Below are 12,049 nucleotides of genomic sequence, written 5' to 3'. Positions count from 1 at the left end.
CTGACAACCCTTTTGGTGAAGAAATTTTTCCTAATATCCAAGCTAAACCTCCCCTGGTGCAACTTGAGACTATTTCCTCTTGTCCTATGGCTCGTTACTTGGGAGAAGACACTGATGCCCACCTTGCCACAACCTCCTGCATTCTCAAGAAGCTTTACTTCTCACTGTTCTCCTGGTTTCTTGGGAGGCAGATGTACTATTAGCTACAAAGAGAGAAAGCAGCATTTGCCAGGCCCCACATGCTGGGAGGTCTTGCGCTCAGCCTCCTGTGGAGGAGACCTTGACAGAACTATCCAACAGGCTTTCAAAAAACCAAACAAGCAGCCTTGATCTAGAGTGATCAGTATCAGACACACAACACTAAGCTGCAAATGAGCAGTATGGCTTAGAAAGGCAATTCCAGCATAAGTTATTACACCAATTGCATCTAGGCTGAAGTGATTTCAGTGGCATTTCAGGCCAGTTTGTAATATCCAGGCAGGTAGTATCTTGTCATTGAAGAGATACTAAAAATAACAGCAACAAGACATTCACGGCAAAAAGGAGGTGAGACTTCAAAAGTCTTACATACTTTCTAGAACCAGAGAAAGAATACTGCATTGCTAGGAAAAGGTATGAGCCACATAATACAGAATTCACTGTCAACTTTGACTAGCGCGAGTGTTTTTTCCAGTTTGTGAATTAGGTTTGTGCTGAAGTGAGTTTGATCTGGAAGCTGTTTGGCCCCCTTTTGCTCCACCTTACTTTGCACTTAGTGGTGCCTGCTGGCCTCTCTGTCCTCTGTCACACCCATCCCATACAGCTGGCACAACACGTTTCTGGATTACCATGCCCCTTTTGTGCCGCACTGATCAGAGCTGGTTGCACTGCATGCACGTAGCACTGAAATCCCATGTGAAAACTAGCTTCAGGATGTTTTGGTTTGAAGATTCAAGCCCTTCAACATTATAGAGAACTGTACAGGATTTTCCATATAGACAACCTGTGCCACCTTACAGTGAGATTACCTATAGCAAAATGAGCAGATATTTGATATAAATTGCTATGTCCTATCTAGTAAAACACAGTTTCTGCTGGAGCTTTGCTTCCTCTTGAATATTTAAAAATAACTTGACAGGTTAGCCCATTTCATAAAAAGTCAGCCACTCTGACACAGTACCATGCCTTTATAAAGGAGCGCCTTCGAAAAGAACACTGCTAAATTTAACTTTCTCAAAAAGCGCTAGTATGGGGCTCTCACAGCTCAAACACATACATGTTGTGCAGTCCTGAAGAGTAGTAGGACAGAGTAGGGCTAGGAGAGCGGGTCTGCTGTCGCGTAGGTTTGACTGTACGAGGAGGGATGGAAGGACTGGTGGAGGACGGCTTTGAACTCCGCGGTGGGACAGGGGGAGCATTCAGAAGCCTGCATTCCTCTTTTACCTGTACAAAAGAAGAACATGTAAGTAAGCAGTGAGAAAATCTGGGGAAGAGCACTTTCAACCGGATGAAACACATCTGGTTCTGCCTTATTCTGTGAAAAGAAGTAATTAAAAAGGGAGAAGAGAAAAATTATGCTAAGTATATACATTTGCAACAGTAGGCGGCTGTCATAAAGTAGTCCGAAAGAATGCCTTGCTACCAGGAGAGCTACTAGCAATCTTTTTTTAGCATGCTCTTCAGTAGTTTGATATCCACTCATTTAAAAAGCAGCAGTAATGAAACAATGTAATATAACCTTCTAGTAACAAACAAAATCAGACAGACTGTTCTAGATATTTTACATTTTGTAAGGAGCAATTGATTAGGCTTAAACTTCATTAGTGTTGTTTATTTAGATGTAACAAACCAAGCTTACATAATGAAAAGATCTCAACAGACTTTGATGTTTCCTGACTGACTTCACCAGTGATATCAGCCATCCAAGCTCTAGGATAATTCTCAGCCTCCTTTCCCCAGGAACAGCATATGTATCTGGAGATTCTGTCCTTCTGTAGCTGTCAAAGCAGTCCAGGATAAGGCTAACTACAAAACGTGCAAGTTGAAAGGTGGGGGCAAAAGAGTTTGTTCAAATAATGCACCCAGCCAACAGGTCTACTTTTTGCAGCCAGCCAACTTTGCAGTGTAAAACACATGACACTAGCACTGCTTATCTGACATCTAGTTTAGTCTGCCTGTGTAGGAGCAAAATATCAATATCCATCCCCATAGAAAAAAATGATGGAATTAAGATCTTAATCTCGTCAGTACATATCTGTGAGAGCAAGTTTATTTAGTTGGGGTAGAGGTGAGCAAGGCTCTTGAGAATTAGGCTGTCAAGCAGGATTTTTAAAGACCCACCACCTCCCCCTGGGCAGGAGGAGACCTCTAAGTTCTCCTTGTCTGAAACAGTCTTAGATAACAACACTGCAGAACTAAAAGTTATCATAGCAGTTCTGCAACACATAATTAGCAATTAAAGTGACTTAATTTATTTAAAAACAAAATAAATGTGGAACCTTTTGCAATCCACTTCAGTGCTTTCAAAATGCAACAACCCATTTAGTACTTTTCTGAAATGGAAAACTGGGGACTAGGACATTGTAGTACATTTTTTCCCTAATTCAAAACAAGTCAAAATTACAGGAAATGCCCGACAGCATAAAACACTGAAATAAATCTTGCTCTAAGGGTGCTTATTTGCTCTTTCAAGAAAAAAAAATATCAATTTTATTCATGTTTGTTATTGAATTCAGGCATAAAACTCTTCAACCATTTTAGTGCTGTGCCCCAAGAATGCCTAAGGACTTCAGTCCCATCGTGTCCCCACCCCCCGCTCCGCAGTCAGACTATGCAAAGTTAATACTGCATGCTATTGAATATATATATATACTCATGGGGGTTCGAGACCATTCAGGGGAGCTCCTGGAGCACAGCAGACGGTCAGGGGGTTAAAGGGATTCTTTCCTGGGAAGACTGCCGGCATTCATAGGTGCTGGCGTAACAAACTATGCCAAGCTCCCTTGCTGACCTAGATTGCCGATCAGAACGAGGCCATAAATAATACCGTTTTGCGGTCCCAGTTGGTCCCTGTCACAAGACTGTGATTACAGATGCCAGACACAGCCTTCAGGAAACCCAGCAAAGGAATAAAAGGAGAGATTTTGCAGATTAAACTGACAGGGGCAAGGGGAAACTTCAGAGAAGAGCTACCCTCACTAGGTCCAAGACAACAGCAATGAAATAAGTGTGGGAGAGGAGGGGAACAGTCACAGTGCAGCACGACGATCACCTCGATGGCTGCTGCTGCTCTTAGTAGACAACACTCTTTCGCCCAGAAGCACTAGATGTCATACGGCTGCCTGATACAGACAAAGTGCATTTGCACTGCACGTCCTGGGACTTTTATTTGTCACCATCTGAGTCCTCCCATCCTCCAACACTCCTTCCTGTGACACGGGGACAGTGACCCCTTTCCAAAGGTGTGAGGTGCTACGCTGATTTTAAGACCTCTGGTCCTGTTCCTTGGTGCCAGCCCAAGCCCTGCCAGCAGCACCTGGGGCGTCACTCCTGAATTGGGCATCGCAGGTGCCCGTCACAGTGATGCTTTCGAGGCTGCCCAGATAAAACCCACCCCATCACTGGCAAGACCACAAGCGTAATGCAAAGTGGTTCAATGCTCCTTGCCAACAGCAGCCTGAACTTCCAGCACACTCCATCAGGGACATGCTTTAAATCAATCAGGAAAACAGACTCTGATTTTATGCAAATTAGTGTTTGGGGACTGAAGCAATTTCTAATTTACAGGCCTTATTTCAGAGAGCGTTTCCCCCCTCCCTCCCCCTTCTGCCTTCATGCTACTTTGATTTTCTAAAAGGTATTTAGAAAATACATGATATATCAGAATTCTTCAACCTGCCAGAGAAAAGAAAACCAGAACAATTTCTGAAATACCCAACTGTCCTTTTTTCTCCTGCAAACAGCTCCTGTACACACATTTAAAATTTAGTGCATGCAAAAATACAATTGTCAGCCAACCTTCAAACAGAAATCTATGGAATATCTTTCTAGAGGGAGTGATGACTAAACCGCATGTTCATCAGCAGCTCTTGAGATCTACTTATTCTATAAATAACCTACGTGGAAACCATGCAAACATCTCCTCGGCCCCAGCCCACTGATGAATTCAGTAGGTCACTGATACTCATTCCAAAGCTGTTCCAGGAAGCCACAAACCTGAGTCTATATTATCATCATCTACGGAGATGTAGACTTTTTATTTTATTTTTATGGGGTTACAACCCCTGCCCACCCCTAAATGCAAGATACTATCTTTAGCAGAAATTTTTTCTTCTACGTGGCTAGAAAGCAATACCGAAATTGCTGACAGCACTCACATGTTACCTCAGTAATGTAAGACACGTAACAAAATTGCACATTTCAAAAAGACCTTAACAGGCAGCATACACATCTATATCTCAAATGCCACCCTGCTGCCCCCAGAAGGGAGCTGCTATGCAATGAGATCTCCCCAAATGTGAGGGTCCACACCGATGCTGTGCAGATGCTCCCTCAGCATCCCATCACCCATGCCTCAGGCATGATCCGGGGGGCCGGCTCCCCCCTGCCAGCAGGGCTGCCCTCACCCCAGCACCCCCTCGCTCTCCCACCCACTCCCTAGTGCTGGCTCCGGCACTCTGACCCCGTGCTGAAGCAGTTCAGCTCACAGAAATCAGCAGGAAACTAATCATTTTCCAGATCCAGACCTGGCCGCTTGCCCAGGCGCAGGAGTGCCAGAGCCAGCACAAAAGAGGAGCCAGGACCATGTGGCTGGGAAAGGAGGAGGAGGGTGGGACCAGCCCCACGCCAGTTTACGTCAGTGTAGGGTGCCAGGGAACCTCATCCCAGTATGGTGCTGCTGGGTACTTGGTCCCAGTCTGGCCAAAGCTTCAGTGCATACCTGACCTCGCAGGCAAGGGAGTGCTCGTGGGTTCCTGCACTTAGACATTACACATAAACACACTTTACTACGAACGCATAATGTCTTGACTTCCCTGTCTTTGCACAAGCTGCTGCAGCTGCTTTTTGGGGAAGTTTTGGCAGCGTAGTCAAAGGGCTGCAGTTGTGCGTTTTGTGTCTGCACTGGCATCCTCCTTCCCTCCCCTTGCCACACCGCCCCAGCAGCTGCACAGCCTGGCCAGGGGGATCTCCACAGCACTCTGCTGCAGGCTAACCCAGCACAAATAAATGCAGCTTTCAACCAGATTGTGACCTGGATCATGATGGGAAGGCTACAGCCAAAGCTGCTGGACTGTTAGATGGCAATAGGAAAGGGATGGGATCACTGTGGTTTGCTGCAGTTTGGTCTTAGATTAGTCTCGGTTTACTGTGCAGCCATGCTCTTGAAAATACCACAGCACTTGCAAGTGGAATGATTTTTTAATTTAAATTCCACCAGAAAAATGGCAAAACTGATTTGTTAAATACTAATATCCACCAAGAGTCACATGATGTAAGTACATATCATTTACATTTTGCTAAAGGCTCCTAGACACCTTTCCCTGGGGGAATTTTTCTTTTTTTTTTTTTTTTTTTTTTTCTTTTTTTTTTTTTCTTCCAAATAACTGTGTCAAGTGACCACACAACGGGTAGATTTTCTGGCCAGCCCACATAAGCTCCTGTTGATAAAACACATTTGTATTTTTGCCTCTGAAGTCTCCATGACATTTCAGATTCGTAGTGATTTCTCCCACAAGTTTTCATTAGAAACCCTAGGACCAAAACCATGCTATGTTTAAAATCGAGTCCTCTACAAGGCTCATTTATCAACTCTGCAGAGTTCTTATTTAAACATATTTTCTTTCAATAAGCACTACAGAGCGATTAGTTCAGGTCTAGTTTGATACAGTTTCCCTGGGGACAACGACACTTTATAGTCTTCAAAATCTGCCACACACTCCTTAACAGACAGGACAATCCCACACCAACAAACACTTCAAAACCGTAACAATTCTAGCTGTCATCGTTATCAGGGCCTGTTAACTGAAGATGCACACCCCAAGGTGATCTGAGGCTGTTCAAAGTGGGGTGGTGCCCCACACACTTCAGCCACAGAAAATATGAGAAAGCATGGAGGCCGTGCGGAGAGATGATGTGGAAAGCAAGGGAAGGAAGTGACCCGGCAATTCTTAGACCTTGTTTGTGTGAGCAAAAAACCCCCAGAAACACTAACACAAGGACATAATAATGAACATGCTGTATAAGCTGTAGAACTACTTGTCCATACAAGCTGGTAATTTTGAATGCAGAAACCCTGAGAATCTAAAAAGCAAATGCATTCATGTTAGTGAAGTGAGGGATCACATGGTGAATATAACTGGTAGTTCCCCCACAGAAGTTTGACGCTGCCCTGCACTGGACACTACACAGTAACAAGGATTTAGGACTACTTAGAAAAAAATTTAAAAAATCCAGAAAGTATCAGGATTAAGCTACTAGATCAGTTATATTAAATATACTTCAGTGATTTTTAGGACATGACTTACACTTGGTAGGAAACTAGTTGGAAGTTGCACATCCCAAAAAGTCTCACCATCTCCTTGCCCTCCATGTGCCCCCGCTCCCAAGTCTTCCCTAAAAAACATCCCCAAGCAAAGTTCACCAGCTAAAAAAAGAAACAAACCAATATAAATAACACTGACTTACTGCTTCAGATTTGGGAGGCACTGGAGGTGGAGGTAGGGAAACATCTGAAGACTTTGTGGTTGCTCCAACAGTTGCAGGCACAGGAAGAGATGCGGTACCACACTTTGATCGGAAAGACCCTCTGGAGTTGTCACATTTGTTCTTCTCGCTTAGCGAGCGAGAGAGAGGCTGTTCACCAGCTTTTCCAGACCCTTGGTCCAACCACAGCTCTTCATAAGGAAGTTCTGGTTTTGTAGGCAGAAACATCGATTCTTCGCTAACTTCAGGAAAAAGGTAATCACTGCTACTGTCACCAGACTCCTGGTACTGAAGAGCATCGTGAGAGAAGAGCGCCCACTCGTTACACAAGTCCCTGCAGCCATGGAGGTTCACTTCACTATTCCCATGCAAGTTGTTTCCATAGACGCACACCGAGAGCCGGTGGAAGGACTGCGTCAGCTCGTCCCGTGCGTAGCTGAGGGAGTTGGGCACGTGGCTGTGCCCCGTGCATCGGCTCTTCTTCGGGCTCTTGCAGTCTTCATTCCAATCAGTTTTCACATCTCTCACGGCACGGGAATACTCATCTATGTCAAACTGTTCCTGGCATATATTAAACCAATGCTGGATGAGGGATTCGTGCCACAGCTCCCCCTTCACCAGACTGTCAGGTAGAGTAAATTTCGGAAGCGTCAAGTGCAAGGGAAAATGCATGGGAATAATTTTGTTGCCGCGAAGCACGCAACAAACCACCACAGTCTTTGTTTGAATGTTGACAAACTTGTACCTGTGCCCTTCACGGATAAAATGCAGGTCATAAGGGTTTCTTGGTGTAGGACTCGGCACAGTCACGTTAACAGGCAGCCTGGTTTTTTCTACTATATTGCGAATCGTATGCTCACCTTCTTGCATCTGCACCTCCAGTGGGCTGCGAGTGCTAAACTTGCCCTTACACTGGAAAGGGAGACTGATGCTTTCGTTGGTCCTGTGGTTCATGCAGATGAGGCAGGGCATTTTGCCTCTGCCTAGCTTACTGATTGAATTGAGTTTCCCAATTTTTTTGAAGATAGTGTTGAGTCGTGACTTCTCCTTAGAAGATTTTGCATAAAGGATTTCAGCTTGCCCCATTAAAGTGAGCTCATCCCCAGTACTAAGGGTAATGTTGTAAACCTCAGTGTCTTCATTGCATTCACCTGAAGCCACCTGCAAAATAATAACAAAAAGTTTGGTTTCCCCCACTGAAGTTAATACTTCAAATCATATCAAATCTATTAAGACTGAACTTACAAGACCACATATGGGGAGAAACTAAACTCACTTTATTTGAGGAGCTGAGTAGTTAAGCACAATGTATTTAACCTGAAGTTTGGCCATATGAACTTTTTTTATTGTTCTGCACATTCCTGCATCTTACTTGAGGGGAAACAACCACCTGAAACTGCCAAAGAAGGCATGAGAAAAAACATAACCAGTTTTTAAAGAAAGGACAAACCCACATATCCCAGCAATTCAAACAGCCACTTGCACCATACAGCTATGACAGAGCAAATCTGGATTCCCTTGGGTATCTTTTTCCCGTCCCCTTGCTTTTGCTGTTTGCTGGAACTTATTCACCAGGCTCTTGAGGGAAGCAAACTTCTTCTTTCACCATCTTCAGCTCCCCGAGGAACAGAAAAGATGATGTCATCACTATAGATGAAGCATATCCCTTTGATATAATCTCTTCCAGGCTAGGCGGAATGACAGATGACATTATTCCTTGAAGAAGTCAAGAATATCTGTCTACCCCACATGCCTAACTCCCCCCTCTGCTTTGCTCTCCTAGTCATAGACTTCCTTCCCCATTTTTTTGATCACAATTGCAATTTAAGAGATTAAACAACATATGCACAGCCATGTGTGTGCTTTTCTAGTATGGAAGTTGTACTGGAGAAAAAAAAAAAAAGTAAAAAGCAAAACAGATGTCCAAGGCTCATTTGTTCCTGAAGTTATTTCCTTAAGATTAGAATAACTCTTTACAGAAAAGATTGCTCTACTTCACATTTGCGTGGTTTAATGTGAAAAGCCCTTTTCAGGGACCTAACAGAACCCACCAAGTTCTTCCTCAGCAGCAGCAGCAATCTGCTCATAAAGGAAGATGTGTCAGATAAACGCTACTGGTCTGTTACAGACCATTTTATTTGGAAATATTGAACACACTAAAAAAATTGCAAAGGAAAACATATGCTAAATTTGTACATCCCTTCCTCACCTTCGCAACCCCTAAGGACTTCACGGAGCTGTGTGCAGTTCAAATATCAGGCTTGAAACTCCAGTATCATCACAGAACAGCCACTGCATGAAATCAAGGCTGTAATTCCAATCAGTTATTAACTGAGAAGTGCTGCAGATAAGGCATCCCCTTGGAAGATGTGATCTGCAATTCACCCATATTTGTGGAGGTGTGATTATCTTCTGTGAGCCCCTCAGCGCAAACGCCCAGGCAGCACGGCCGAGGTGTGCCGCCTTAGCCGTTCAGTCTCGGGGCTTCCGCATAGGAAGTCCTCCAAGCCCTGAATTATCTAAACAAACACTAATTGGTCTAATCCAGGAAACTACTAGGATTTATGGGACGTAATACTCATTCACAGTTCACACCGCTGGCCAGACAGCATTTTGAAACGCCACGACATGAAAGGAAAGTGCTTGGGTTTTTGTGCGGCTAACACCGGTGTGACACTCATTGCTGGTTTCTCCTCAGAACGGCGGCAGAGCACTGCTTGTGAGCTGCGGCCACACAGCCCTGCCCTCGGTGGAGCTGGTGAGGACTGAGGACACACAGGGCTCTGTGCATATACCATTCATTCCCACCCTCTCTTTCTGGGAGGGTGCGTTCCGTAAGAATACCGGTTTCTAGTATCAACAAGTCCCCACAGATGGCTTCTTTGGACAACGCCAGCTACGCTGTCAGATATTTTAACCTGAGCTGCTGCAGTTACAGCTTGTTCTCTCTTCCTGTGGGACACTGGCTGGAGCGAGGGAGGTGTCACAGCCTATGGCTGTGGGAGCTCCCGCTTGGCCAACTCGCAGATCCCTGGTGATTCACAAACAAACAAGCCACTGTAGAAGGAAATGATGGGTCAGATGTGAAACCACAGAGGTAACTAACTGGCCAAGCTTCACAACAAAGATCTCATGAAGCAGCTGCTTGTTAATGGCATCCATTTCAACCAGCCAAACAGTAAATGGATTTTTAGATTCAACTGGCACATTTAAAGACAGTTATTATCAATTAAAAAAATCTGGGAAACTTTTTTTTTTTTTTTTAAATACAGTTATAGGATAACAATAGGTGAAATGAGGCTGAATTTTACTGTGCTGGAACAAAAGAAAAATCATGCCATGTTTCTAGTGGATGGTATCCCTGCCCATGGCAGGAGGGTTGGAACTAGATGATCTTTAAGGTGTCTTCCAACCCAAACCATTTTATGATTCTATGATTATGCTCCTTTACAGCAGTGGGTTAAGTCTTAAATTAACCTAACAGGGTTATGTTTTAAATTTTAAGACTCCCACAAATTCAATAACATTCAGAAGCCAATTACATCTACCGCAGAATACAGCCATCAGGAAAACAATGAATGATTATCTAGGAAACGCGTTCTTTGGGGAAAGCTCAGGTACGTAGTTTCTTTTGTTTAAGGAAAGGTTAACTCAGAAAAATAGATTTTGGTAACACCTGAGACAATAGCCTATCCTGGACTCCAATTGTTCTAATTTGTTATATTTTGAAGTAGAAGTTGTTAATCACTTGGACACATAGAAACTCCTTATAAAGATGATTTGTGGCTTTATACTGCTTGTTATACCTGCTAGATTTTATTAGACTAATGCAAGCATTTCATTCACTTCAGATATACAGTTCAATTTTATTTTTTTTTGGTAGAGCTCTTTTTAACTGTTAAGTCTGATTCATAGTTACCACATAAGGTTTTTACTATTAAAGCCAAGAGACCAGTCATAGCGCTACACACATTTATATAATACATACCACATTAATTTTTTATTTTTTTTACAGGTCACAAAAAATGGGTAAAGATTTTTAAAATAGAAAGAGTCTTCAGGAGAGCTATTAGCAGAAAAAAATATGCAAATATTTTTAAAGGAAGTTGACTAAATTCAGTAAGACAATATCCCATTTTTCTTTTATAAATGTGCCTCCCAAGACAAAGAATCAGCTAGTACAACTCTTCATGTTAGCATATGTGCATTTTCCCTCTCAGCCGAGAGGCACTATGCCCTGACTGCTACATTAAAAAGCTACTGGCTTCAGTGCTGTTTAAGGATGTCTCAAATAAATCAAAGTGTTCCAAAACTGACCCAAAACATGACAGGTAATACCGCAGAGCTCTAACATGAAGCATCCCTTCACATGGGATGTCAGGCAGGCCAGCTCCTGAGGCCACTGTAAGGCAATGGTGCTCACTATCCATGCTCCTTTCAGAGCAGAAACCCTCTAGCAGGTGCATCCACGTAGGTATGAAGCAGCAGGTCCGCTTCTTTCTTACTCAAGCCACGCACCAGATGCTGGAGGAAAGGGGCAGCCACAGCAGTGCATGGCCAGTGCAAGACACTGTGGTGCACAGCCTGTGTGTACTGGGGACAGAGGGGGAAGAGAAGAAAACCTTCTCAGAGCTGAGGCTTGTACCCTCATAGGGCTGGCATCAGTCCACAAGGCAAAGGGGAAAAAGAGGACTAAAACACTAATTCTCAAGGTGAAGTACTATGAATCGCTTGCAAGTTTGGAGCTAAAACCTACACATGAACTGATCTCAAAAAAGTCTCTATTGCAGCATCTAAAAATGCCAATGCAGGTTACAACCTTCTATATGTGCTTTTTGGAAACTCAGGACAAGTTTATCAGAGCCAAAAGAATTGAAATCAATCACTGTACTGCATTAAAATTGTAAAAAATAAAAAGTGCAAGGTTTTTGCTATAGATTGGTTTCTGCAAAAATGTACACTGTATGGGCCAACACAGTTAAACCACTGTGAAAAGAGGATTACGTTAAAAAAAATAAACAAACCAGATATTAAAAGTACACACCAGCCAAACAATGTCTTTGATAGGAAAAAAAGGAATCATTATAGGGCTAACTAACTAACCCACCTCTCCATCCTGGAAAGGATCTGCACAGCCTCTCCAGGGAGATGGAGTGGTATCTTCAGGACAAAAATGATATCCCAGAAGATTTGAAGGGTCCTGCAACACTAATTGGGCTGGTTTTTAGAGTGCAGGAATGAATGGCTTGTCCAATGTTCAATCTATCAGACCATATTTTTGCTTTTTAAGAGAACTTTTGTGAATTGCCCTCGGTATGATATGGGGCTTTTGCTGATAGATCTGTTTTTAACTCTTAATGCAAACAAC

The 12,049-nt window shown here is 43.4% G+C and overlaps 1 protein-coding gene across 2 annotated transcripts in view; it reads right to left on the bottom strand.

Moving 5' to 3' along the window:
* The window catches only part of GAREM1 (GRB2 associated regulator of MAPK1 subtype 1), a 106,507-nt gene that overhangs the window by 8,543 nt on the left and 85,915 nt on the right, over positions 1-12,049 (bottom strand). For both annotated transcript variants that reach the window (XM_055800141.1, XM_055800142.1), the window contains 2 exons: positions 6,664-7,842; positions 1,256-1,422 (listed from right to left, as the gene is read on the bottom strand). In XM_055800141.1, coding sequence (XP_055656116.1) covers positions 1,256-1,422; positions 6,664-7,842 — 1,346 coding nt within the window. The remainder of the gene's footprint in view (positions 1-1,255; positions 1,423-6,663; positions 7,843-12,049) is intronic.

The sequence above is a fragment of the Falco peregrinus genome, chromosome 3 (genome assembly GCF_023634155.1).
Source record: "Falco peregrinus isolate bFalPer1 chromosome 3, bFalPer1.pri, whole genome shotgun sequence".
NCBI classification, from domain to species: domain Eukaryota; kingdom Metazoa; phylum Chordata; class Aves; order Falconiformes; family Falconidae; genus Falco; species Falco peregrinus.
Note: the sequence above shows the minus strand (reverse complement) of the source record. Positions and strands in the feature narration are given on the sequence as shown.